At 51.3% G+C, this 27,816-nt stretch overlaps 1 protein-coding gene across 2 annotated transcripts in view; it reads left to right on the forward strand.

The window, feature by feature from the left end:
* Rxra (retinoid X receptor alpha) overlaps window positions 1-27,816 on the forward strand; it is a 185,699-nt gene that overhangs the window by 53,479 nt on the left and 104,404 nt on the right. The window contains exon 2 of one of the 2 annotated variants that reach the window (XM_075985562.1): window positions 20,902-20,983. The exons of the other annotated variant lie outside the window; for it this stretch is intronic. Coding sequence (XP_075841677.1) covers window positions 20,902-20,983 — 82 coding nt within the window. The remainder of the gene's footprint in view (window positions 1-20,901; window positions 20,984-27,816) is intronic. 2 annotated transcript variants of the gene reach the window in all.

A 27,816-nucleotide genomic window follows, 5' to 3' on the forward strand; every position in this document is an offset into this window, starting at 1 on the left:
GGATGGAGGAGAGGGAGACTGGATGGTAGAGCAGGTGATTGAAGAGAGGGTGGAGAGCCAAATGAATGAGTGAGTTTAGCTTAGATCTGGCATTTTAGACTTTCATAGGAGTCACTGAACCTCTCCGAGGGTGGAGATGCTCTGCCTGATCTGAAGCAAATATTAAAGTCTCTGGTGGTGTTAGGCGTGGTGCTGCGGTCCACAGGTCCTCCTCACTGGAAGGAGGGACCACTTCTAAGAGTGTAGCTGGGTTTTTCTGTTTGTTTTGTGGTTTTTTTTTGTTTTGTTTTGTTTTTTTTTTGGTTTTTTTTTTTTTTTTTTTGTTATTCGAGAGAGGGTTTCTCTATGTATCCCTGGCTGTCCTGGAACTCAGGCTGTAAACCAGGCTGGCCTTGAACTCACACAGATCACAGATCCACCTGCTTCTGCCTCCCGAGGGTTGGGATTAAAAGCATGCGCCACCACTGCCTGGCCAGAATGCAGTTTTTTGAAAGCAGGTGTGAAGGAGGACATGGAGGCGCTCTAAGAATCCTTTTTTGAGGAGTTTAATGATGGAGAGCGCGCGCGCACACACACACACACACACACACACACACACACACACACACAGAGAGAGAGAGAGAGAGAGAGAGAGAGAGAGAGAGAGAGAGAGAGAGAGAAGAGGGAGAGAGAGAAAGAGAGAGATACAAAGCTGGCCTTAACCATCCCTCAGGTTTCAGGCTAGTGGGAGCAACTCCCTGGTGTGCCCGCCTTCTATACTGTCTTAGTCAGGGTTTCTGTTGCTGTGATGAAACACCATGACCAAAAAGCAAGCTGGAAAGGAAAGGGTTTATCTGGCTTATACTTCCACAGCACTGTTCATCACCAAAGGAAGTTAGGACAGCAGCTCAAGCAGGTCAGGAACTGGAGGCAGAAGTTGATGAAGAGTCCATGGAGAGGCACTGCTCATTGGCTTGCTCAGCCCACCTTCCTTCCTTCCTTTCTTCCTTCCTTCCTTCCTTCCTTCCTTCCTTCCTTTTTTCTTTCTTTTGTTTTTGTTTTTTGAAACAGGGTTTCTCTGTAGCTTTGGAGCCTGTCCTGGAACTAGCTCTTGTAGACCAGGTTGGCCTCAAACTTAGAGATCCACCTGCCTCTGCCTTCCGAGTGCTGGGATTAAAGGTGTGTGCCACCACTGACTGGCTCTCTAACCTTCTTATAGAACCCAGGACCAGCAACCCAGGGAAGGCACTGCCCACCATGGCTGGGATCTCCCCGTTGACCACTAAACGAGAAAATGCCTTTATACCTGGATCTCATGGAGGTATTTCCTCAACTGAGGCTCATTCCTCTCTGATGACTCTAGCTGGTCTCAAGTTGACACAAAACCAGCCAGCATGGGGCTAAGAGATGGCTCGGTGGTTAAGAGCATTGACTGCTCATCCAGAGGATCTGGGTTTGATTCCTAGCACCCACCAGTCAGCTCATAACTGTCTGTAACTCCAAGACTCGATATCCTCACACATATATACCTGTGGGCCAAACAAATACATAATAAAAAAAAGCAAAACAGCAGAAAGAGAAAACAGCCAACACACATACTTAGCACAGCATCCATGTTTTTGTTGGTAGAACTTTGGAGAGCCAAAAGAAGGCCGCCTCCCAGAAGTGGAGACCATCAAGGAGGACGGTGTGTGGTCCAGGGAGGGGTCCTGACCTTGGGTAGCAGGTGCTGTGTGGAGGCCTGGCAAGGTTCTTCCTGGATGTGAGCCATCCTGCTCTGTCTTACAGGACAGCATCTCCTCTGCCCCAGGATCTTCCTCTCCCTCGGTGGCCATCCCTCTGAGGCAGGTATCTTTCAGGCTCCTGGGGTGCTCACCAACTGACATCAGGCCAGACAACTTCTAAGGGCTTCCCTGCCATTCACTGTCCCTATGAAGACAGTTGGCGTCCACAGCTTCATCCAAAAAGCAGAGATGGCGGAGCCTCCTTAGGCAGGTTTGCTGGGTGTCTGGTGTTATGTGCATGTTTATGTATGTAGACACACATGTAGAGGTCAGAAGACATCTTACGAGAGGCAGTTCTCTCCCTCCCCCACATGGGTCTCTAGGATGGATGCAACTCAGGTGGTCAGGCTTGGTAGTAGACACCTGTTTTGAGTCAGGGTCTCATTGTGTAACTTTGTCTGGGCTTGAACTGGACACATAGGGCAGACTAATCTCAAACTCCGAAATCCTCCTGCCTCTGCTGGGATTAAAGGTGTGCTTTATTTGCTCCTAGTTCAGTTTTTATGTCATGTGACATGCAGGGTAGATGGGTGGGTGCCAAGAAGTTGGCACACATTTGAGATGCTCCACTGACCACCCAGTACCATGCTGCTAGGTAGCTCCTTTGGCTCTGACATGGTGATGGTTATTAGCAGAAGGTTCTGGCTTGGAATACTGACTGGCTGTGTGACCCTAGGCAGGTTACCAGCATCTCAGAGCTTTAATTTCTCAACTGTGAAGAGGAAATTCCTAAGTCAGCTGAATTGGATTCTGGCTCGGGGTGAGGGTGAGTTGAGGGGGCGTGGCTGGGTTGCAAGTTTCCACAAAGTCAGAGGCTTAAAAGAACTCATCACCGGGTGTGGTGGTTCATCCCCTCCCTAGAGTTTGAGAGACCCAGGCAGGAGACTGTTGAAAGTTAGAGGCCAGCCTGGGCTACAAAGTGAGTTCCAGGCCAGTTTAGGCTACAGAATGAGACCCTGTTTCTACAAAAAAATAAAAAATAAAAAAAAATAAAAATAAATAAATAAAATAAAATAAATAAATAAATAAAAAATAAAACCAAAAATAAACAAAGCAACAATACCACCTCAGTCCTGGAGGTCTCTGGTTCAGGAGGTGTCTCAGCAGGTGACTTCAGGGTGTTGACTGGGCTGGGTTCTCACCTGGATGCTCAGGTTGGGAGGGAGCTGCTTCCTGGCAGAAGGTGACAAGATGACATCTTTGCTCTGTGACTCAGTGGGGCCCCTCCTTGCGGGCCTCCTGCCCAGGACCGCTTCTGCCTTGCCAGTGTTCTCTTGGTTTGCCCGTGCCTTCCTCCAGCACATCATGTGGAGCTCAGCTACCTTACGCTCTCAGTGCCAGTTGCTTAGGGCCCTCTGTCCCGTCCACTGCCCTCTGTGTGTCTGTGAGGCCTGGCTGGCTTCTGGCAGACTCCCCACATCTGGGAACAGAGTCAGGTGTTCCTTTGGAACTCTGCCTTCTGTGTGGCAGCCACAGAACTTGAGTGACAACGGACAGGAAAGTCTTTCTGGACACAGATCACATAGCCCTCTTGTATGGCTTGGTGTGGAAGATCGCAGGGTAAAAGGGATCCATGCATGTAAAATGAAGAGCAGAGTGCTTGGAGCTGTGGCAGTGGGGTGGGGACAGTCCTCACGTGGTCTGCCAGGCCTGTCATAACCAGGAGAGTGACATTCAAGATGAGTCCCGAGAGTTGAGAAAGTAAGGTTGTGCAGAAACGATTGAGGGTGTGTTCTAAAAGACAAGACCAACTTGTGCAAAGGCCCTGAGGCAGAAACAGTGTCAAGTATGGGAGGAATACAAAGACTCTCCCTGGGACCGGAAGAGTGGCTTGGGGAGGGTGACCAGCCTGAGCAGTTACACGGGACTCTTGGGCCCCTAGCTTTGCCATAAAAGAAATGTATTAAACTTCATAAACCCGCCAGCACACAAGGGGCTGTGCAAGCAAGATTTGGTGGCAGACTCTAAGGCAACCCCTCACTCCCGTAACCTACACAATAAGGTAACATCTCTTCCAGTGTTAGCAAATCTGTGATTAACAGATAGTTTCTAGTCTACTGAATTTAAATGATCAAAAGGGAGATTTCAGGAGGGCTTGCTCTAATTTGGCAAGCTTTTTTAAAGAGTCTGGAAATCAGAGATTTAAAGTAGTAACAGACTCCCCCACCTCCTCCCTGTTCTTCTCTTCTTCTTCCTCCTCCTTTTCCTCCCTCTCCCCAACCTCATCCTTCTATTCTCCCCACAACTTTCTCCTTGTCATGCCCCCCATTCTTCCCTCCCTCCTCTTTCCCATTGACTTTAATGAAGCAAGCATCCTTCAGTTCTATAAATACAAGAAAATGAATGTTCTCCCTCCCCTCCTGAGGGAGCCTGCTGTGGATGTGGCTAATCACTCTGCCTTTGCCCATCTGATGGGTGGTGGGAGACACAGAACCCAGACCCAACCAAACCATACCTGGGCTCCTGGCCTGCAGGAGGGGGAAATCAAGCATGGGGCTTTTAAGTTTCAGGTTCTGAGCTTATACTTTTATACCATGTATATCCAGACCTCCTGAAGGCTGTGGCTGCCTGGATTGTATACTGCTTCTTTCAGGTAGAACTGGACAGCTGTGGGCAAAGGCCTAACACGAGCCCACCTGCATCAATCCAGCTCTAAACCATCTGTTACAGCAGTGAGTTTGCGAATCAGCAAACGTCAGAGCGGGAGCCCCAGGTGGAAGCAGCATGGTGCGGCTCTCTACTCCCCAGTCCAGCTTGGGGTGGGGGTGCAGCTCTGTGGATTTCCTGCTGAACTGGGCTGTGCATCAGGATAAGCCTCAACAATGTTCCCAGCCAGCTGCCCACTGGAGCCTCAGTACAAAGTGGCCGCCTTTGCCAGCCTGATTACCATGAAGTAGTGCCTGTATTGGGCACTGTAGGCAGCTGGACCAAAAGGATGGGCCCTGGGCTAGTGAGTCCCGGAAACTTGGATGGCAGCAGGAAGTGCACAGCATGGGACCCAGAGGTTATAGAGCAAGCCAATTGCAGGGCGACTAAAAAGGGATGTTGCTGGGTAGGCTCCTCGGAGGAAGAGGTGCCAGCTCTCAGCATATGGAAGAGAGGGCTCCGAGGATAGGAAGGCACTTCCAACCACTGTTGGGGGAGCCAAAGCAGTGGGCAGGGATATTGAGGGGGTCATCCTTAAGTGGGCACAGAAGCTGGAGAGAGCATAGATGTCCCCATCCTCCCTGGGGAGGCTTCCAGTTGCCCTGGAACTGCTGGGAACTTCTTTATGCAGATTGGATTGCAGGCGAGACCAAAGAGGGTGAAGGCTGCTTGGACCCAGAGTCACTAAGGGTGACTCTCAGTAGGTTGGAGCCACATGTTGCACTTGGCCATGTGGCTCCAATCTACTGCAGGGGAGGTGGGGGGGTGGGACACTAGTGAGCACCAAGGGCTCGTCTGCTTCCATAAAGGAAGGTCTTTGTGGTGGAATGCACTGCTTCTAATCCAGGCCTAGAGTCCAGATAGCCCTGTGCTCAATCCCTACTTGGGCTCTGTTTTCTCTGTGTGCTCCTGGGCAGTTGAGCAGGGCTCATGAGGATCCTCAGAGCACTCTTGGAGGAGGAAGCTCTCAGCATGGGGGGAACCTGTGCAATCTCTCTCAGGGGTGTCAGGTCACAGGCAAAGGGCCACAGAGTGACTTTAGAGTCCTCAGTCATAGTGTTGACCCTCTGGTCTCAAAGACTGCCTGCCCCTAAGCTCAAAAGGCCCTCCCAGGTTGTGCCCTGCTGCCCCGACACAGGCCCTGCCTCTCAGAAATCTGACCCCAGGTAGTAGGGAGGCCGAGGAACTTGGCTTGATGACTAGAAGAAGTGGCTTTTTATCAGTGTGCCCTCTGGGAGTCTGGGACCAACCAATGAAATTATGGCTGTTGACTCAAGGAGGCCCACAAAGTGGGACTGATGGCTAATTGAGATTTATGGCTTCCCCCGAGCCTGGCCACCTCTGATCTTCAACAGCTGGGCTAAGTGGTGCTAAGGAGACAAGTCTGCTACAGAAGATGGCCTCTACCACCCCCTGTCCCCCACCCCTCTCACTCTCAGTCCCTTTTCCTCTCCCTGTCTCTCCATCTCCCCACATCACCCCAGGGTGTGGGGTGTGGGCAGGTGACTGCTCCGGCTCAAGGCTGTAACCAGCTGTGGGAGTGGCCCCCTGCTATTGACAAGGGAAGTGGGGTAGGCAGGGCCACCAAGGCCCCATGCAGTCTTCAGCTCTTGCCTGAGCTCCTCCGAGCTCTTAGGGTTGGGGAATTGGGCAGTTATCTGCGAGATGTGGTGGACTATCGGCCACATATGGAATCCAGCAGGTACTTAAGAAATGTGCCCGACTGTGCTTTGGTTTGCTGAGGATCTGCCCTGTGGAGGCAGAAGTAGGACCCCAGGTTCTGCGCAGGTCAAATGAGGAGCTCACTACCCACGGCCACAGCAGAAGTGAGATGCCCATCTCTGGAGGTGTGGAGGTGCTGCTGCTTGACCTCTGGCTTGGAGGAAGGCGGGGCTTTTGACCAAGGCTGATCCAAACTACAGAGCCTCCGATTGCCCTTAGGTGATCACCCTAACCTCTCTTTTGCTCCTGCTGCAGAGAGGGGAGTTAAAGGGTCAGCCTGACTGTTCCTGGGTTGTTTGCCAGCTCAGACCTGAGGAGGAACTCAAGCCACCAAGTAGGTCTCCAACATTGGAGGATTGAGGGCCTACAGGTAGAAGGTGGGGCTGTCTGGTCCCTAGGCTCACAACATTCAAGGTCATGACTCTTGGAGCCAGTTGGAGATGCTGGTGGACCAGGGTGGGAAGGGAGAAAGACAGAAGGAAGGGACAGAGTAAGAGAGGGAGGGAGGGATGAAGGAAGGAGGGTAGGAAGATGGGCAGACCATTCTGCACTGGCCATGAGTCAGAAGGATTGTAAGTGTGAGGAGCACATGTGCACCCTAGCACACACCAAATCAATATATGTACAGGGAAAAAAAGGCTTGGGATGCAAGGTGAGCCGAGTGTGCCTGCATTGGGCTTCTTGTGCTTGTGTGTGTGTGTGGAGAGAGAGAGAGAGAGAGAGAGAGAGAGAGAGAGAGAGAGAGAGAGAGAGAGAGAACGTGCACAGCCTCGCACACCAGTGCACGTGTGTGTGCACGTGTGTGTCCCTGCCCAACTCTCACAATGCATGCAATTGCCTCTGCAGAAATGAGGATGTTCTTTAGAGAAAGGACGTGCTTTAGAAAAGGGATGCGCTTTTGAATCTCAATCGGCTGTTTCAACAATGTCCGTTTAATTAGCGTGTTTTGAAGGGGAAATGAAGGAAAATTATAACTCATCTGAGAAAATAGCTGGTACGTGCTCAGCTCTCCGGTGGCTTCCAGAGGAGCCGCCCCAGGTCCAGCCACCAGGCCAGAGGAGAGAGGGAGAGACACGGCAGCTGTGTCCTCCCCACCCAAGCCCGCAGCAGGACACAGGGATGGTGGGCAAGTGGGTGCCATGTCCTGTCCCAGTGCAGGGCAGCGGGGCACGGGAACACAGAGAGGGCAACTACCCTTCCCTCTCAGAAGGCAGGGACAAAGTGATTCACTGAGAGATAATAACCAGCCTGGGACTGTGTTTGAATTCTGAATCTGCCATTGTGTAGAGGCTCCGTTTCTAATTTATAAAATGATAGTGATAGGTTTGGCGAGATAGTTCGGCCAGCAAAGACACCTGCTGCTAAGCCTGACGAACTGAGTTCAGTCTCTTGGATCTACACAGTGGGAGGAGGGATCTGACTCCAACAGTTGCTCCCTCACCCCCACTTGCACACCCGTGCACGCACACACACACGCACATGCACGCTAAATAGAACGTATATAAAAATCAAAATGTTAATGATAGTTATGAGCTAACTAAAATGATAGCAAGAATAGCCTTTGTAAAGCGTTGGTCTTGAACATGCCTGGGTATTCCTTGAAGGATCCAGGAAAGACCAGCATTAGGGTTGAGCCCCAGCTATGTCTGAGGTTCAAGTGCATAGCTCTTGCCTGGGTTCCCTAGGATCTACGGATCTCCTAACAATTCTGGAGGCTCTCCTTTGGCTTCCCAAAGTTCCTGTTCCTCCCACGTGCCTGCTCCTCTAGGGCCAAGGCGACTGCAGCAGCCCCAGTGGGGAAGGCTGGAGCAGAGACATGGCTATTCCTCAGTCTGACCACATGACTGCTGTAGTCCCAATCCTGTCTGCACCTTTAGATTCCTGACTGTGCCTCGGCTAGGGGAGTCCTCATGGGGTTAGTCAGGTCCTGTGGTGTCGAGGTCTGGGCTCTGACCAGTGCTGGGGTTGGGGAAGCATGGGCCCCCTCCCTCCCATCCACTGCTTCTCTGCTGATGGAGGTCCAGTCTGGGGAATATGCTATAGGTCTGCAGACTCAGCCTTGGGTGACTATGAGCATCTCTGTGTGTGGGTGAATGAGGAGTAAGTACTGACGTTATGTGGGTCCACAAGAGCCCCGTCTCTGGCAAGTTCTATCCAAAGAAGAAGCAGCTGTCCCTTATGGAAGATCCAGGAGCCATCCTCCCATTCTCATGCTACGAGGAGCTATGGCCACCCAATTTGAAGCGGAGGAAACTGAGGCATAGCAAGGAGAAGGCAGGGGAATGACACTTTTGGTAATGACAGGCTGGACTGGTCCTCATCTACCAGATACTAAAGTCCCTTCCCTAGACCGTAAGGAGGGCAGCAAGTCTTAGGGTCTCAGCCAGGGGCACAGGACAGCCAAAGCACTGTCCCCCACACCATGTGTGCTCACCCAGACCCTCTACAGTGTGCCTTCACCTCCGCCCAGCCTACCAACTCCACCCTCATGCAGATTCTGCCAAACGCTTTGTGCCCACAGGGTCCGTGCAGCTGCCTCTGTGGCCGCTGGTTCCCCACACCCCATGCGCTATTGTTGGGCGCCTGGGTGCTTTCCAGTCCCTCACAGCATGAACTGGGTTGTTATAACCATCTTGGCACAAGCTGCCTCTTCCCTCTCCCCAGCGAGTTCCTTCCCTCTTGCGAGGCTTTGAGTCCTTTCCTGACTCGTTCGTTCATTTGTAGACAGGAGCGGGCAGGATGACTCCTCGGAGGTGCTGGAAGCCTCCCAGGGTATCAGTTTCAACCTCTTACTACGGGGAGTCTGTTCAGGACAGGGACTCTGACCTCTTGCCCAGTGCTGTGTCCCACCCAGGGCCTTCTTGCTTCCACAAAGTGAGGATGATTGATTCCCTATTTCTCAAACGAGGAAGCTGAGGCCTAGAGGTGGTTAGCAGTGGCCCTGAGGTGGCAGGAGGGAGGTGAGCTTGACCTAGGCCAGGCTGATTGGAGACCAGAGTTCTGGAACAAGACCATCCCCAAGGCCCTTCTCCACACACACTGGTTCTGAGTACCTTCTATATATACTCCTCCTCTCTGCTGTCCTCCCCAAAAAGGGTTTCCTCCAGGAAGAAGACTCTTCCCTGCTGAAGCTCCTACACAGGACTCAGGATCCTCAGAGAACCAAGTCCTGACTGGTCATCTGGGACCATCTGAGGATTTAGCCCATCCCACCAGCTCTAGGGTGTTGCTTTCAGCCACGGACTTGAACATCCCTAAGAGCAGGGCACACCTGGAGGCCGCTGGTCGCCTTCTAGCCCCTTTGCCCTGTAGATCTCTCCTAGAGCTTCCTAAATGACCCAGCCAGCTGATGAAGGGACAGATGGATGGCCAGACATGAGGTGGACATCAGGCCAACAGGTGTGTGGCTGGCTTAGGGGTGCCGGGCTGAGTCATAGGGGCCTCAGGGGGAGATATAGACACTTCTAATGGGAGAGGAGGGCTGCTTTGAGCCCACATGCCAGAATGTAGGAAGAATCAATGTTGGGATATAGTTAGTCTTCTACATGGCAAGCCAGTTCTCCAGCTGTCGGGCCCTTTTCTGCACCTGTGGCAGACATGACTAATCAACCAGGGCCATTCTCCCACAGACTGAACTGGTTTCCAACTTTCCCAGTAAGCCAAGAGCAATAGATTTCTGGTGGCCCATGAGAGTCACGCTCTGTCACTACCGCGACTGTTACTAATGGAGACCCAAGTTTCCCTGATCTCCTTCAAGGGTCCCCTCCATAGTTGCCTGCTTTACTGACAGGACAGATCTCTAGGGGCCAGGTTTAAAGCACTAGGCTTGTATAGGAGTTCACCTGCACCTGGACCTCACGCTGGGGTTATATGCACCAGAAGAGGGACTCGGATTTGCCTGGGTTATGCTAGTGGCCAAGACAGGCCTGGAATTGCATTTTTCCTAGCAGGGTCTGGGGCACAGCTCTGAGTATGCTGGTCTGTATGGCTGGCTGGTTGCTTTTGCCCTTCAAAGGCTCAGCTCATGGAGAGATGATCTGGCCACAGATTCATAGCCCAGAATCCTCCCTGTCTCCTCCAGCTTATGGTGGGTGTCCCTACCTGATGGTCAGAGCTTCATTGGTTTTCAGATACGTTTCAGGGAGGGCATGTCATGGCCTCTGGGCAGTTGCCTGTCCAGTGACTGGACTTTTTTTTTTTTTTTTTTGGTTTTTCGAGACAGGGTTTCTTGTGTCTCTTTGTTGCCTTCCCTGAACCAGCTCTTGTAGACCAGGCTGACCTTGAACTCACAGAAATCCGCCTGCCTCTGCCTCCCGCGTGCTGGGATTAAAGGCGTGCACCACCACCACCTGGCTCAGTGACTGGATTTTAATAACCCCTTCTGGAAGCCCCATCCTCCTGAGGGTTCCACCTGCTTCTGTCCTTTTAAGAATTTGCACCTGTCTGCATGTGCTTGGACCTTATGCTGTGGTGTGTGTGTGTGTGCATATGTATGTGTGTGTGTGTGTGTGTACATACTCATTCGTGCACATCCCAGTCCCATCTCAGAATCTTCTTAAGGCGGAAGTAGGTAAAATGCTTGTAGATACTGATCTCTCCCTGGCTAGGAAGCTCTGATAGCAACACCCTAAACACCTGCACGTTTTGCCTTTTATTGCCTGTTTTAAAAAATGTCACCTGTGGGGCTGGGGAAGTAACTCGATAAGAAGCATACCGGAAGCTTTGGCGTCCATCTGTAGCACCAAATAGACCAGGTATGGCGGCCGCATGTGCTTATTATCACAGCATCACAGTGTGCGGGAGGTGGAGGCAGGACAGGAGGGAGGATCAACTCAAAGTTGTCCTTGGTTATGTAGTGAGTTTGAGGCCAGCCTGGGGGCACATGAGAACCTGTCTCAAAAAAAAGAAAAAAAATATGTGGGTGAAGGAAAGTCACGAGCAGTCTCCGCGGCCTTTCATGACTCCGAATATGAATTTTCCCTCTGTTTCTTCAGAAGTGGTGTAGCTCCAGCATCCATGACCCATCACATGCTGGGGTTTGACCTGGCCCAGCCAGAAGCCCCCTAGTTAGCTAGAAGATCTCTCTGACTTGTACACTGTGTCTGAGTCCCAGTGCTTAGCCCTTGGAATTGTGTGACTTTAGAAACTTCCCACAACCCTTGGGACCTCTTTCCCTCAGAGTCTGGGAAGAGTCCTAGGCTCTTCGTCCGTGTGCCTCACCATGTAGAGACACTCTGACTTGGAGAAGTGAGAGCTTGGGTTGGCAGCAGGCCACACCCGCACAGTTCAGGTCTGGGATGGGTCCCAGTGGTGCCCTCTGCCATCAGCTCCTCCCTGCATGTGTGAGAGCAAGGCCCAGAGCAGGCTTGCCTACAGGGGAGACTGGGCTCACTGCCTCGGGCTGCCCACTCACCACCCTTGCCTGCCAAGCTGGCCACACACAGCCTGCACCTCCCACCCCTGAAGAGTCAACAGACCCGTTTTAGCACACGGAGAAGCCACAGAAGCAGGAAGGTGTAAACAAGCTGCTGTTCCCACCTCTGCTCCTTCCAGATCGTTCCTTCCCACCAGGGCGGCTCACAGTCAATGAGAGTGAGTGCCGCGCAGAGCCAGCTTTGTGCCAGACACACCAGGACCTCTGTCCTCAGACAACCTATAACAATGACAGTCACTTCATAGGTGAGGAAACTGAGGACCCAGGCAGGTGACCAGCCGAGGGGTGCAGATACTATACCATGGCCTCTGATCCCAGCTATCCAGGCACGCAAGAGGAAACCAAAGTGCTAGACCAGTGACAGTGTGAATGACTGGGGGAGGGGGCGCCTTAGATTTTCTGCAGGGGTCTCCATGTTAAGAAACCACATAGTCCCTTGTGTTTGTGCTCTGGGGTGTCTGTGAGACCACAAGGAAAAGTCAAGTGTGGTCTGGATCGCAGTCTTGCCGCTTACAAAGTGAGGACAGCAGGCAGGTCTTCCTCAAGGGTCCTTGCGGGATCTGGGAGTAAATGTTGTCAGGAGCCTCAAGTGAGACTTTCCAAGGTGGTTCCCTAGGTTCTCACAGTTCCCAAAGACGGCATTCCACTCCCACAGGCTCTTTTCTCATGGCAGTGCCGCTGGCCACTGCTGCATCAGGCCGAGGGGGGTGTGGAGGCAGAGGCTCCTGCATAAGTCACCCCCTGTGCCGCAGGGAAAGCTTGCAGCCCCCACCTACCTTGCTCACCTTGGCCTCTGTGCTCACCCTTCTTTCCCCGGCTCTTTTCTCCCTTGGGCCTGCCTTCCCAGCTCGATTAGCCAGACGAGGCTGTCTTCCAGGTTACTGTTCCTCAGAAAAATGACTTCATTATCACCTTCAGGGCCTGGCACTGGGGGAGGGACACGTGTGTGGCTGGGAGGAGCAAGCGGGTGGACATCACCTCCAGGGGCTCCTCCAGCAGCTGGGCCCAAGCTAACAGGCAGGGACCCCCCACCTGGAAGGCCTGACGGAGACTGATCTGTGGGAGTTAGGGGCTGGAGGGAAATATTACATTATGATAACAAATCACTCAGCTGATTGGAATTTAATTACGTCTCTTTTATCTTGGTGACAGTCTCACACCTGGGATCGAGGCCCTGGCTGCCAGAGATAGGCTGAGCTTAGGCAGAGCTCACCCCAGGGGATTTATAAAGTAGAGACCTCTCCTGCCCCTGCCCAGAGCAAGACCCAAGCTGTTCCCTCCCCTCTGCCAGGTTGGGGTACAAAGGCGCCTCTCTACAGGAGGATGGATTCATCAGAATGGGGCAGTGGTCACACAGGTCCATACAGGCTGACCTAGGAAACTCAGGAGCAGCAAGCTGGCTTTGGCCAGACTCCCAGAGACAGACCTTCTCTTCCCCGTAACAGAGTACCTCCTGTCATGGTCAGCCATGGAGCAATAGTGTCTGGCTTAGGGGCTGGAGTTTGGAACCTCGATGACCTTTTGGTCTGTGGAATGGAGCCAAGTACGAAGTGGGGGTGAGTGGGCTCCACCCCCAGAGCACAGCAGATCCATCAGAGAAGAAAGATCTAAAATCACCTCTCTTTCTTTTACTGCTCCCCCCCTCCCTGCCAGACAGGGTTTCTCTGTGTGGCTCTGGCTGTCCTGGAACTCACTCTGTAGACCAGTCTGACCTTGAACTCACAGAGATCCACCTGTCTCTCTCTGCCTCTCAAGTGCTGGGATTAAAGGCATGCACCACCACCACTGCCCAGCTACTACTACTACTTCTTCTTCTTCTTCTTCTTCTTCTTCTTCTTCTTCTTCTTCTTCTTCTTCTTCTTCTTCTTCTTCTTCTTCTTCTTCTTCTTCTTCTTCTTCAAGATTTATTTGTTTTATTTTCTGTGTATGGATAGTTTGCCTGCATATATCTGTGTACCATGTGAAAGTCAGAAGAAGGCATCAGATACTCCAGAACTGTAGTGACAGACAGATGTGAGCTGTCACGTGCATGACGGGAATTGAACCCTGGTCCTCTGGAAGAGGAGCCACTACTTCTAACTACTGAGTCATCTCTCCAACCTGTCTGCTCTTTTCTGAAATGTGCCACCTCTGCCTGTCTTGAAATGATTTTCTTTGCTCCTCTCCTCTATGTAATATTCTAGTGTGGCTCTACAGCTGGTGGAGCAGTGGTGGTGGCTTCCTATCCTCCAATAACATGACCCATGAGTGCTTTAGTGAGTGCTTTGGCTGGGGTCCTTGGTGAGCGATGTGACCCTCATGATTCCAGGTGGCGTCAGGCCCATGGACTCTCCTGATCTTTGCTGGGCCCTCTCTTGGCACAGATCTTCTCTGCCTGGGTCCTTCACTGTGGTAGAGAATGTGGGACTTGGAGGGGCTTTGACACAGGGTCTTGGTCCTCCTGCCTGGTCCTGGCTAGTGACTCAGGATCTACAGTGGAGTCAGTTTGGGCATCCCCTTCTCCCTCTGTCAAAGGCTGGGGAGTGGCCACAGCTGCCAGTGTTTAATGGACTGTGCTGGGGCCACCCTGCAGCCCTGGCAGGATGACTGTGATTTCATAGGCTGGCCAGGGACTGCTGAATCATCACAGGGGTCAATCCATCAGCCTCAGATAATGGAAGGAGAGGGCGATGTCATTGCTTTGGGGACAGGGAGGGAATGGATGGGTCTCTTCTTCTACCCATTCCGGGTAGGGGTTGGACAGTTGTTATGTGGGGGTGGAGCAATACTGTGATTCAGCCCTAAGGTACGTGGGGTTCATGCATGGATTTGTAGGCACGCTGGCCTGTGCTACAGCCTTCCCTCCATAGATGTGAGGTGCGTTCTGTGTCCTGTGCCTACACACTCAGGCCTCCAGGAAGTTCCAGGCTCCCTGGGTTAGAGGCTTTGCATGTGTGGCATAGACTTGGAGAATGGGGGACAGGAACAGATGGAGTTGTACAGGGGACCCACTTCCACCCTTTACTGCTGGCTGGGTGAGCTTCTACTCATCTGAAGGCCTAGAAGAAGGCAGAGCGATGCCACATGCGTGTTGAGAGGGAGCTGAGCCCTGCAGTAGAAAGTTATACATAGAGTTCCCCGTGCTCCAAGCCTGTGTGGTCACTGTGTGACTGTCTGAAGAGTGTTGTTGCTTGGGAGCTGTTTGCTGGGATAGCATCTCGACCTGAGTTCTCCAGGGAGATGGGGCCAATAGGACTTTATGTACAACCTGGCTCACATGACGATGGAGCGCCCGAGTCTCGGCTTCTTCTCTGGCTTCCAGGGGACTCTGGAGGACAGTTGAGTTGGGAGCTGGAGACCCTAGACCCAGGGTAGCCATTGCCTCCAAGAAGACCATATCCCCGTTCCATCAGGCAGGCAGAGAGAGAGGGTCCATTTTCTCTGGTCTTTTGTTCTATCCCCCAACACCCATGGTTTCATGAGACCAACTTCTCTGTAGCTTTCATGTAGTCTACAGAGCCAATTTGTGTTTCCTCAGAATCTATCCTCACTCACAAAGAAAGGGTCCTTAACCTGCTGTCCAGGCATCCCATGCCTTGTGCACAAATCTGATCTGCTTGTGTGGTCTTACTCTTTGTAGGACAGAATGAATTTCTCAGTTTCCCTGGGGGATGGATGCATATTCTACTACATGGTCTGCATGCTGATGCTTATGTGTTTGTACATGTTTATGAGAGTCTGTGATCTGCTCTGGGGGGACATGTTTGCATATTGTGCTTGTAGGCCCATGCCTGCGTGCAGGGCTATGTATGCAAGGCCTGCTCACATGTGGGCCCCAATGCAGACATGCCAAGTCTCTACTGACCTCTGGATGTCACTATGAGTGATACCTGCTCTGTATTGTGAAGGTTTGCTTGTGGCCTGACCTCTTTGTGGTCGGTGATGCTGCATAGACCCTAGAGTTGAGCTCAGGGGTCATGGCTTCAACGGGGTGCTAATGGCTACTCCATTCACTTCTGTCACATCTAACCAAGGCAGCCTTGTCCTTTCGGGAGGGTGGGGACTCCTGTGGTGGACCATCTTGAAGGTCACTTTTGTTATCATCACCACGTCACCTAGCTCAGGAGGTGGCATAGCAAGAGAGCAGGCTATGGAACAGGTAGTTCAAAGCTGTGTAACCCCAGGTCTTGCTCAGCCTGGAGCATGCAAGCCCCGTTGCCACTCGTCCTATGAGCACTGGCCAGTGTCGTTTCTGGAGCAGAAATAATCGAGTTAGGATTGGAAGACTGGGGCACTCATGGCCAGGATATGGTAGACCCTGAATGCAGGGGGCTCACTCCTGGGTAGGGGTGTACAGGGCAAAGGCACAGAGAGTCTAGTGGTCTTCAAGGTCACAGGAAGGGGTAGAGGTTCTTGGGACCCAGACTTTGCACAGCTGTCTGACAGAGAGCCCTGACTTGGGCTCTGCTGGCTGGCTCATTTCCCATCTCCACTTGGGATCAGATTGAAGCCCATACTCCCGTTCCGACCCAGATCCCAAGTGGGAACAGCTGTGCGAGTTCCTCTGTGCCCCAGCTACTGTGAGCTGCCATCAAGTCCACATCCTGCTTCCAGAGAGAAAAAGATGAGGGACAATAAGAGTAAGCGGAGGGGAATTTCCATTTCAAACGAGCGAAGTCGTTGGCACTCCAGTGAGCCCTGGGGAGTTTTGCAGCTGGGAGAGAAGCAAGCCAGGGAGGGGACAGAGGGCTGTTCCTTGGTGGAGTATGGGAGGGGACAGAGGAATCTTTCCTTGGTGATGCGGCAGGGGAGCAGGGGGACTTTTTCCTTTCTTCTGTCCACATGTGGTGTATGTGTCTGTCTATGTTCACGAGTGTGTTCGGGCCAGAGGTTGATGTTGGCATTTTCCTCAATCTCTCTCTATCTTATTTTTGGAGACAGGGTCTCTCACTGAACCTGGAGCTCACTGATTGGCTGGCTAGACAGGCTGGCCAATAAACCCCAGAGATCCACTCCTCTCGGCCCCCAGCTCTGGGCTTACAAGCATGTTGCCACACTGATTTTTATGCAGTGCTGAGGATCTGAAGCTAAGCTCTCAGGCTTGCCCAGTAAGCATTTCACCCACCACCCATCCATGGCTCCAGTTCTGGAAGGTTCTTTTCTTGATAGTGTATCCTGTGGCCTGGGTGTGGGGCGTGGGTGCTATTTCTGGCACAAGCTGTAAAAAAGTAGACTGTCCATTTTTCAATATGAGGTATACTTGGAGTGAGCCAGAGTTACAGAGAAGCTGAAGGCGCCAGGCCCCTCTCTCCCCTAGCTGGCAGCTGGCCTCTGTTTGTCTCAGAACTCTTGAGAGTTGGAAAGGTATAGGCAGTCTGCCATGGGACTGAGCCCACGAGCAGAAAAACCCCAGCAATCTCAAGACCCAATTTATTCATTAGATAAGACTCTGTCCTTGGATAATGAGATAAGGAATTTGGGAAGGGGGACAAGTCCTGGCCTAGGGGGAGCGAGAACAGGGATTTCTCAAGATGTGAGGAATTTAAAATCTGTCTCGGCTTGGAGAGATGCTCAGTGGTTAAGAGCATTTGCTGCTTTTGCACAGCACCCACATGGTGGCTCATACTGTCCTGTAATTCCAGTTCCGGGGGAACAGACCTCCAAAGGCACCAGCCACATAAGCACACACAGGCAAAAACATTCATACATATACAATAAATGTGTCTAAAAGCAAGAGCTAAACAAAACAAAAATAAACACTTGTCTTGCACCGAATTAGCACCTCCACCGTCTGCGCCTTTTCTCCATGTTGGTGTCCCGCTCTGCAGAGTTAGCTGTACATTCAAAACTCCTCCATGTTCACGATTCTCTTGAATTTGTTATGATCGTCTTATTTCCAACAGGGGCAGAGGCTGTCTCTGCCCAGGATCCAGTGGAAGCTCAGATTCCTCGCTGGTTTCCCCTGCCCAGTGAGCTGACTCCCACGTTAGCAGATGCGAAGGCAATGGGTATGGAGGACTCCCGGCCAAGGCCCCTCTGTCAGGGGATGTGGGCTGGGAGCTGGAAGTATATTGATGTAGACATACGCCTTATGGGGCCCGGGTGGCTGCTGTGTGTTGAAATAAAAGCAGCGGGGCGGTGTCCCGCCACCCACCCGCCCGCACGGCTAGCTTTATACCCGAAATAATTACACGGAAACTGTATTCTTTTAAACACTGCCTGGCCCATTAGTTTTAGCCTCTTATTGGCTAGCTCTTACATATCGATCTAACCCATTTCTAATATCCCTGTAACACCACGAGGTGTCTTACCAGGGAAGATCTTAACCTGTGTCTGTGTCCGGTAGGAGAATCATGGCGACTCCTGATTCAGCTTCTTTCTCCCAGCATTCCATTCTGTTTTCTCCGCCTACCTAAGGGTTGGCCTATCAAATGGGCCTAAGCAGTTTCTTTATTAATAAGAAATCACTCCCACATCAGCTGTGTGCCTTGGATCTCACCTGAGCTGATGGGCACAGGTGACAGGTAAGGCCTGACACTGATATCTCTCTATTGCTATTCTAATTGCCCTGGTGACTTCATCCCAGACCTGGTCCCAGGACTGTGACACCATCACAAACGTGAGAGGCAGCCAGGACTGCTTCCTGGTAGATTCCGCAAAAGTGGACGGCTTGTCTCATTATCTCTGTTGCCACAACTTAAGCTCATTCCCCTGAGCTCACCATGGGAATCAGCTGAGTAGACAAGCAGACCCCACAGAGAACCCTGACCCCTCAGAGGTGAGGTAGGAGGGATAGGGGTTTATTCGATACGTGGTATTGATAACAAACTTGGGTCAACCTCAGGAACCCTACCCTGCTAAACATGGAATTTCTAGATGATTCTCAGGGATAGCTTTCATAGACACCTGATCCCTGAGGGCCTGACCTTCACAGATGGGTGCAGCTGAGATGCTCAGCTTTTCAGGCTTTGGTGTGCACAGCTACAAACCATGCCAACTCCAAGCCAGAGTAAAAGCTTTGCAGACACAGACAACGGAATAGAGAAGGGGCTCCGTTGGTGCCTTATGAGGCAGTGTGGGTTGTCACTGTGGCCTTTATGCTGTAGCAAACCTCGGTCTCCAAATTGTGTGATTATATCTTCAGAGCAGGAGGGCCAACAAACTTGACATAGTGCTAATCAGACAGTTGCTTTATGTAAGGAGGGACTCATCATCTCAAATCTTTGTCTCTGCCTCCTGCTCCCCAGCTGGTCCCGCCCAGAGGTTGAGACTGTTGGCAGCTTATAGTCCTGAACCAGCAAGTGAAAGTTGGCTTTTTCTGGAGGAGCAACATATGGAAGGCCTTACAGTACCCACCTAGCCACCAACCCCAAGCTGACTACACAAAGGCTGGCCAGCGTAGGAGTGGGAGAGTCAACTTGTGCATTCTTTGCAAGCTCCAGTGGGTCACTCTTGCATTGAGCCTTAACCCGTCCTGCTATGTGAAAACCTCTTACCACTGCCATACTCAGGGCATGGGAATGAGTCAGGGTCACCTTTCCTCCTCCTGAGTGAGAGTCCCCATATGCCTGTGCACCTGAACCCCTCTGATCTCTGCAGAGTAGCTCAGGGTGGGCAAACCCTGACTTGCCAGAACCAGCCTTGGAGGTCCTGGGATCCTCAGGGTTCTAGGTTCTGGGTACATGGGTTTATCATGTTGCCAACAAGGTCCAAAAGCCAGGCATCCTAAAACAGCAGATACAGGACTGAGGAGATGGATCAGTCAGTAAGGCCCTTGCAGAACAGATGTGAAGACCAGAGTTCAAACCTTGGAGCCTATATAAGAGAGCCAAGCATAGTGCTGTATGCTTATAATCCCAGCACCTAACAGGCAGAGACAGGAAAATCCCTAATGCTTGCTGGATAGATGCATTTAAACCACCACACTGTGGGTGACTCTCTCTCTCTCTCTCATGCACATGTGCACACATGTACACACCCCCTATAGCTGAACATACATGCACACACGCAGACACATAACCAACAACAAAACAGCAGAAACATCCCATCTCCCAGTTCCAGAGACCAGAAGGCAGGTCAGAAGCCAGGTAGCACAGGGTGCTCTGTGTCTAGACACTGAAGGAGGGCTCTTCCCGTTCCTCCCAGCTTCCGGTGGGATTGATAATCCTTGGACTGTTGGTTTATGGTTGCCTCTCTCCAGCCTCTAACTCTATGTGTGCATGTCCTCCTTTCCCCTCTCTCTCTTCATACACACATTCTTCTTATAAGATCACTGGTCAGCCGGGCGGTGGTGGCGCACGCCTTTAATCCCAGCACTCGGGAGGCAGAGGCAGGCGGATCTCTGGGAGTTCGAGGCCAGCCTGGTCTACAAGAGCTAGTTCCAGGACAGGAACCAAAAGCTACAGAGAAACCCTGTCTCGAAAAATCAAAAAAAAAAAAAAAAAAGATCACTGGTCAGGGCTGGAGAGATGGCTCAGTGGTTAAGAGCACCGGCTGCTCTTCCAGAGGTCATGAGTTCAATTCCCAGCAACCACATGGTGGCTCACAACCATCTGTAATGAGATCTGGTACCCTCTTCTAGTGTGTGGGCATACATGGAGGCAGAATGTTGTATACACAATAAATAAATAAATTTAAAAAAAGATCACTAGTCATTCTGGATTGGGAATCCACTCATTTTTTTAAAATGTGTATGTATGTGTGCTGCATTTGTGGGGGTGCTTGTGTGCACACACATATGGGGGGGCCTGAGGTTGACAATCCCTCTCCATTTTATTTATTGAGGCACAGTCTCTTGCTGAAGCTAGGGCTTACTAATTCTAATCTAGCTTGCTAACTTGTCCTAGGCATACCCTGTCTGTGCCTGCTAATGCTTGGGTTATAGACAGGTACCATAACTGCCTGGCTTCTAGTGGGTGCTAGGTATCCAAACTCTGGACTCTGATGCTCATGCTTGCATGGCAAGTGCCTTATCCGTGGAGTAGTCTCTCTAGTCTGAGTCGACCCAGCTTAGCCATTATCATCTCATCTCAATCGATTATGCCTGCAATTACCCCTGTGCTAAATAATGTCACAGCCTGGAATCTTAGGTTTGGGACTTGGGTGTCTCACTTGGAGATATAATGATAATTTTGAGGTGCCCAGAAGAAATGCTTATTACAAGCAGGAGCTGAGGGTGGGGGTGGGGGACCTGGGTCTGTCAGGGGACTTGACTTTCCCACAGGTCATGTGTCACAACTCCTGGGCATCGTGGGCAGTGCCATGGGTGTCTCGGAACCCTCATCTTTAGGGCTGTTGGTTACTTTTGTCACCTCTGACCGAAGGACTTAAAGGCGGCTTGTTTTGTTTTGGTTTCAGAGGGTGTTCATCCTCCATGGCCTGGAAGGCATGACACAGCAACTTAGTGGGTTGGGCCTGCGGCAGGCTCACTTCACAGTAGGTAAGAAGTGAACTGTGGAGGACCTTCAAAGGTCCGCCCTTAGTAACCTACTTCCTCCAGTTAAACACCCACCCCACCTCCTGGAGCTACCACCCTGTGGCAGGATGTACAGGCGGGTGAATGTCACCCATAGGCTCTTCATGGTCCACAGTGGGAGCTGGAATGGAACCCCTGGGGGCAGGAGGAACATTTTTTACAAAACCTTTTTTTTTTTTTTTTTTTTTTTTTTTAGCAAACCAGTGTGTAGTTTCCATGCCCTACGGAGGCTGTCAGAGCTTGTGGCTTGCCCTGGGTCTTCGGAATGACTGGCTTGAGGCTACACAGCTGCTTCTGTGGAGGGACGGAGCAAGTCCTCATCTGGGGATCCAGGCAGCTGTGTGTGCGAGGCTGCTGGTGGTGGGGCTGGCCCAGGCAGAAGCAGCCTGTGCCCCCCCCCCCACCGGGAGCTTCTTTTCCCCACAGGGTCAGCCCAGAGCTCCACCTCCCTGCCCAGATTGCAGCAGCCTAGGGCCCCTTCTCTCCTCCTCTCCTCCCTGCACGAGGTCTTGGGGGGAAGGGACAAACAAAGGCCCAGAAGCCACATCATTTTTCTCCCCTTCACCCTCTGGCCCAGCCTTTTCTTCCTTTTATTATGTATTTTAATAGGAACCGACCAAGATAGATGGCCTATGCTGGGATGGGAAAGGCCTTGCCTCTACCCAGCTCTGTTTTGGAGCTCTGGTGTGCTCTGCAGAGCCGAATGGATGAGGTCCATAAGGACTGACAGCAGGGTGCCTGCTGACTGGTCTCCTGGGTACTCCTTCCCCAGGACCTGGCCTATCGTTCTCTAGTTATTCCAAGTCCCTCTGTTTTCTGCTTCCTCCTGCTCCAACAGAAGGGCATTTGTGGAGGGAGGGGCCCATCCTGTGCATGCCTAGCTTTTGTGTATGGGGGAGGAGGAGGAGGTAGGACAGAGATGACACCCATCCAACCCCCACCTGGGTGGAATGCACCCAGTGAGGCTTTCGTTCCTCCTCCTTCATCGTATCACTTGGGGCTGGGATCAGCAGCATGCACAAGTCCTTAGGTTCAGTCCCCAGCACCCCGTACTTGGCAGGTTGTACCAGACTCCTTGTGGGCCCTTTGTTCATATCTGTGTTGGAGACATAAAGCTGAAGCTACCTTGTATCGCACACAGACCAGGCAGCAGAGACAAACTGGGAAAAGTTGGAGCCTGAATCACAGCCCTGAGCCTCTGCCTAGCAGAAGCAGGGATGTACCCTGCCTGGTCCCTGGGGCTCTGGGGCTCAGTGACTGGGTCAAGTGCTGGGGTCAAGAGAAGCTTTGTCTTGGCAAGGGCCCTTCCTGACCCCTGACCTCTTGGTGTCACTCCATCCCAAGCTAACAGGGGTATTTAACATCAAGAAACAGACTCAAGCCTCTGAACCCATTCTGTCTTACTCAATAAGCCAGAGCCTTTAAAACGCCCACAGGGCGCACCTCCCCTCCCCAGCCACAGCTCTCAGATTAAACTCGATTGAAATAGAAATTTACGTCCATAATATCTTGACTGGATGGTGGTTCTGCAGCTTCTCTAGCCCCGGGGGTGGGACACCTCTGGTAACAACAACCAATGGCCAACATGTGGCGTGGCGAGCTGTGTTCAGCTGTAAAAAGGGCACAAACTTCAAGCCTGTTCACAATGGTGCTCTGTTCTGAGGAAGCATTCAGGGCAAGCAGATCCGCAGAGTGGAGGAACGATTCTCAGAGATGGGGAACTGGTAGGATGGGAGCAGTGGCCAAATATAGGGGGCTCCTTTTTTGGGGGTGGTAAAGCTGTTCTTGAATTCGGTAGCGAAGACGGTTGCACAATTCTGTGAATATTCTGGACACCCCTGCCCCAAGTTGCTTTTTGAACGATGGACTCTGTAGTGTGTGTGTGTGTGTGTGTGTGTTTGTCTGTGTGTGTTTGTGTGTGTGTGCACGTGTGTGTGTGTGTATGATATCTCCATTTCTTTAAAATGCCCTAACTGGGATGCCATGACCATTTTTATGTGTCTGTTCAGCTGGGTTGTCCGGTAACCCAGTAAAATATCATTTCTGGATGAGACTAACATTTGAATGGATAAGCCACTGTCTAATAAATACACCAGTGTCCACCCACATGGGGTGACATCATGCAATGCCAGGGCCTGAACAGAACAAAGAAGTGAAGGAAGGGTAATGTGGTTTGGATGTTCCCCACCCAAAGGCTTGTATGTTGGATGTGTGGTCCATTAGGAAGTGGGACCATAACCAAGTGGGCTCAAGTGAAAGCTGATTTCAGATCCTTGGGGTTCCAGCCTCAGAAGGAACTGATGATATCTCTCTGGATGGAAAGAGGTCTACAGGTCTAAACTAGTTCTCTCAAGAATGGATCCTCATAAAGGATGGATCTCAACTCCTGTGGAGAGTTGGAAATTTCTCACATTCTCACATTCAGTTGAGTTTATTCTCAGGGATTGAATCATAGAAGCTTCATGGGCAGCCCCTGAGTTGGGATGTGCTTCTAATGGGTTTGCCTTAATACCCAGAATCTGGATGTTAACCCTTGGTCTCAAGCTGCACCGTTAAGCCTTACGGTAGCTATCTATTATGGTATAGAAATAATTCCTTTCCACACAGTGCCTCCAACAGCAGGGGCTCTTCATTCTCTCCAAGTCTCCATGGGTCAGGAGTCTGGGGACAGTGTAACTGCATAGGTCTAATTTAGCCACTAAGGAACAGTTAGTAAGATGCCAGCTGGATTCCCATGGCTTGACAGATGGAAGGCCCTCATTTCAGGGCTCACCCACATGGCTGGGTGGCTGGAGTGGGCTGTGGATGAGAGACCTATGTTCCTCCATGCCGTCACCTCCCCATGGAACTCCAGTGTCCTCGTGCCATGACACCCTGTGTTCTGTAGAGCAAATGCTGAAAGAGAGAGAGCAGTAGCCCTGGACCTATTCATCAAAAACATGTGCCCAGTGAGCCACTCCTTCCAGATAGGGCCTTCATCCTACAGTTTCCCATTGGTCCATTCAGTTAGAAACCCATCTGTGGATGAAGTCAGAGCATCCAGTCACCTCTGAACACTGCTGCAATCAGTACCAAACTTTCGACACTTGAATCTTTGGGGTAACATTATTGATGTAAACTGTACTAGGGACGACCTGGCATTTGCAGTTTCGCAGGCAGAAACTCTTGACGTTGACACCGAAAGCCAGACTTTTCAGAGTTGATGTGTGATGCCCCTTCAAGCCCTTGACACCGTGGTCTCTAGAACTTTGGGATAGATTGATGGTAATTCGCCATGATTACCCATGCTGCGCTGAACTCAGGAGCGTCCCCGTGCCAGAGGAAATGTTTTTAAAGCTGCCTAATACTGTCTGCTCAGTGGGCCAGAAGGCTGACAAACTTGAGTGCTGGTGGTGGAAAAGCCCCTGTGCACGGCTCACGTGGGACACTGGCAATGAGAGTGAACGTGCAGAAGGCTCAGGGTTTTCAGAGGCTGGTCCTGAGAGCAGAGCTGACGGTTCCCTGCCCTCCAGTACCAGAAGTTAGCAAAGTGTGGTCAAGGGCTGATTTCCCCAGCTCCACTCTGCAATCACTGTGGCCTCTTTTAGGGCTCATCTTTAAGGTCATGGCATGCTGACAACCCCTAGCGTGCCCATGACAGCCCCTAGCGTGCCCATGACAACCCCTAGCATGCCCATGCACAACACTTTACAGCAGTGGTTTTCAACCTTCTAACACTTCAATATAGTTCTTCAGGTTGTGGTGACCCCAACCATAAAATTACTTTCATTGCTACTTGTAGAAGGAGCTGCGGGCTGCGTTCCCGCCTGGCTCCCGGGTGCCTAGCTAGCTTATGCCCCGAAATAACAACACACAAATTGTATTCATTTAAACACTGCTTGGCCCATTAGCTCTAGCCTCTTACTGGCTAGCTTTCACATCTTGATTAACCCATTTCTATTAATATGTGTAGCACCACAAGGTGGTGACTTACCAGGAAGATTCTAGCCTATGTCCATCTTGGGTCGGAGCTTCATCGCGTCTCTGACCCAGAGAGAAGAGGCATGGCGATTCCCTCACTTCCTCCCAGCATTTTGTTCTGTTTACTCCACCCACCTAAGGGCTGACCTATCAAATGGGCCAAGGCAGTTTCTTTATTAACCAATGAAAGTAACTCCTCCATAAGCTACTTTACAACTGTAGTTTTGCTGTTAGGAATTGTGATGTAAATATCTGTTTTTTGATGGTCTTAGTAACCCCTTTGATAAGATCATTTGACCCACTTCCCAAGAGGTCACTACCCACAGGATGAAAAACACTGCTTTACAGCTTATAAAGGTGTCTTGGTGGGAAATGTGGAAACAGGTTCGAGACAGTTGGGCATCTGTTCCTGCCTCAGGGTTACTCTGAACCTGGACAACCCCCTTCCTTCACCTGGGTCAGGTTTTCCCCTCACAAGTGTCAGACGCCTCTTCAAGGCTCAGCCTCCCCCAACTGTTCTCTTGAGTTCTAGCTCTGCAAGGGACATTCACGCGAGGTCAAGGAGAGTGTATCACCTTAAAGGCCCTGGGCTCTTCTAAGCAGAGTGGCAGCTGGGGAGACAATAGAACCCTCTCAGGTCACCAAGAAATGTTGATTCTTGGGCACCTGGAGTCAGGATGAAACAAGCAAACACCAAACCTGGAAAGAAAAAGAAGCTGGATCAAAATGGAGAGATCAAGATGAGGCCAAAGACTGGGGTTGGTGGATAAAGGGGGGGGGGGTGTCTCAGTTGATGAAGTGTTCCCAATGTAGGCAGAAGGACCCAAGCTAGGTTCCCAGCATCCCTGTGAAAAAGCAGAGTGCTGATGGATCAGTAGTTCAGTTCTGGCATGGGAAGATAAGCGGATCCCTGGGGTTTGCTGCCCAGCCAGCCAGGCCCAGTGTATGAATCCCAGGCCCCAGAGAGAGACCCTGCCTCAAGAAATAAAGTGGAGAGTGTTGAGGATTGACAACTGAGGTTGACCTCCAAGTGTACATGTGCTCATACGTGCACATGCACACCTGTACACACACACACACACACACACACACACACACACACACACACATTCTTACACTTGCAATGAAGTCAACAAGGAAAAGCTAGATGTTCTGATGTCAGGGTCAAGGATGGTAAAATGATTTCTCGTGATTGTGATCCAGAGGTGTGTGAGGGCAAGAACGTCAGAGAGATTTGATGAGGAGCTGAGGGTGCGAGCAAGGGGAGGGGCTGCCATGTGTTGAGAAAGTCATGTATCATTGTAGCAGTCAAGTCCACACAGAATCCCTCAGTCCCTGCTTCCCTCCTGCCTCAGAATGAGCCTGAAGAAAGCCGCATTCATCTTCTGCCTTCCTAGACTCTCTGGGCTCCCACCCTTCATATCTGTGGCTCTCTTCAGTGGCAACCTCTCCTTCTTTCCTTGGCCCTCCAGGGGCTCATGGTGCCTCCTCCCTCTGGAGGCCTCTTCTGACTGCCTAGTCCAGACTTGATTCCTCTCTTGTCACTCTCCGACCCCAAAAGTCAGGACCTTTTCTCGAAGGAAAAAGGGATCTGAAATTGAAGTAGACACTTATCAGTCACGACTCACCTACTGCTCCAGGGCAGGAAGAAGTCTGTTTTGGACACCCGGGGAAGGGAGAATAACCCCCACATACATTGTAGACTGAGGTTGTCCTTGGAAATATACTAAGAGCACAGGAAGGTGCACAGCCTGGAGTCATCCTTCCGTTTACCAGGGAACCTAGATCCTTCCTGCTTTCTTCCTTCCTTTTGTGGATGTCCTGGTTCACCCCCCCCCACTTTTTTAATTGTTTTGTGTATGGATGTTTTGTGTGTATGCATGGCTGTGCACCACATGAATGCGGTGTGCCCTGGAGGCCAGAAGATGTTGGATCCCTTGGAACTGGAATTATGGGCAGTTGTGAGCCACCACATGGATGCTGGGAATTGAATCTGGGTCTTCTGTGTGAACAAGTACACACACCATAACTTAACTATTGTACCATCTCTCCAGACCCTCTGGGGCCTCTTCTGTTCACTGGGAACAGCCATTTGGGACCTGCCTGGAGGTGTTGGCCACCCCAGCTAGGCAGGGGGTGTCTACTGGCTTCAGCCTAAGCTTTCTCCTCATTGTTCCTAGCCCATGAGATCATGTCCCTCCCCTTACTGTCAACTCACCCCCTGCCCCCAGCCCAGCCAATCGGCTTTGTCACTCCACTTCTGACTCGTCACTGTTGATGATATCCTATTAAGAGTTGAAAATGTATTTTCCTCCTGCCGATCTTTTTCCTTTTCATTTAGCAAACATTGATTTTTTTCCCCCTCCTGTAGATAGAATAGAAATGAAATCACATTGGTCTCTTTGGGGGTGATTTACTTGTCAGAGCCTAAGGCAGTGGGCAGTCACCTGGCTCCTGTGTCACCTCATCCACGGGTCATTTGGTGACCCGGGAGGGTCATTTAGCCTTTCTCTGCTACTACATGTCCCTCAGTTAGAAAAGGAGACTTTGGGGCCCCTGGCTTTGGGGAGCAGGAAGCTCATTTTACCAATCAGAGCTGCTTCCTCTAGAGGCTTGGATAAAAGCTTCTGAAAGAAAGCCAAGTTCAAGGTTGTGTTAACACCAAACACCATGAAGTGGCAATTATCCAATTAATGTGATTAGTGTAGACTGCACTAACAATGTCTGCTCTGCATCCCCTGCCTCCCACATCGTGTGCTCTATCAGCTGCTCGGCAGAGAGGACACTGGAAGGGAGAGGCTGGGCCTTCAGAGACTCCAGCCTGCCCCTCTCAGCGC

This window comes from Microtus pennsylvanicus, chromosome 9 (assembly GCF_037038515.1).
Source record: "Microtus pennsylvanicus isolate mMicPen1 chromosome 9, mMicPen1.hap1, whole genome shotgun sequence".
Taxonomy (NCBI): domain Eukaryota; kingdom Metazoa; phylum Chordata; class Mammalia; order Rodentia; family Cricetidae; genus Microtus; species Microtus pennsylvanicus.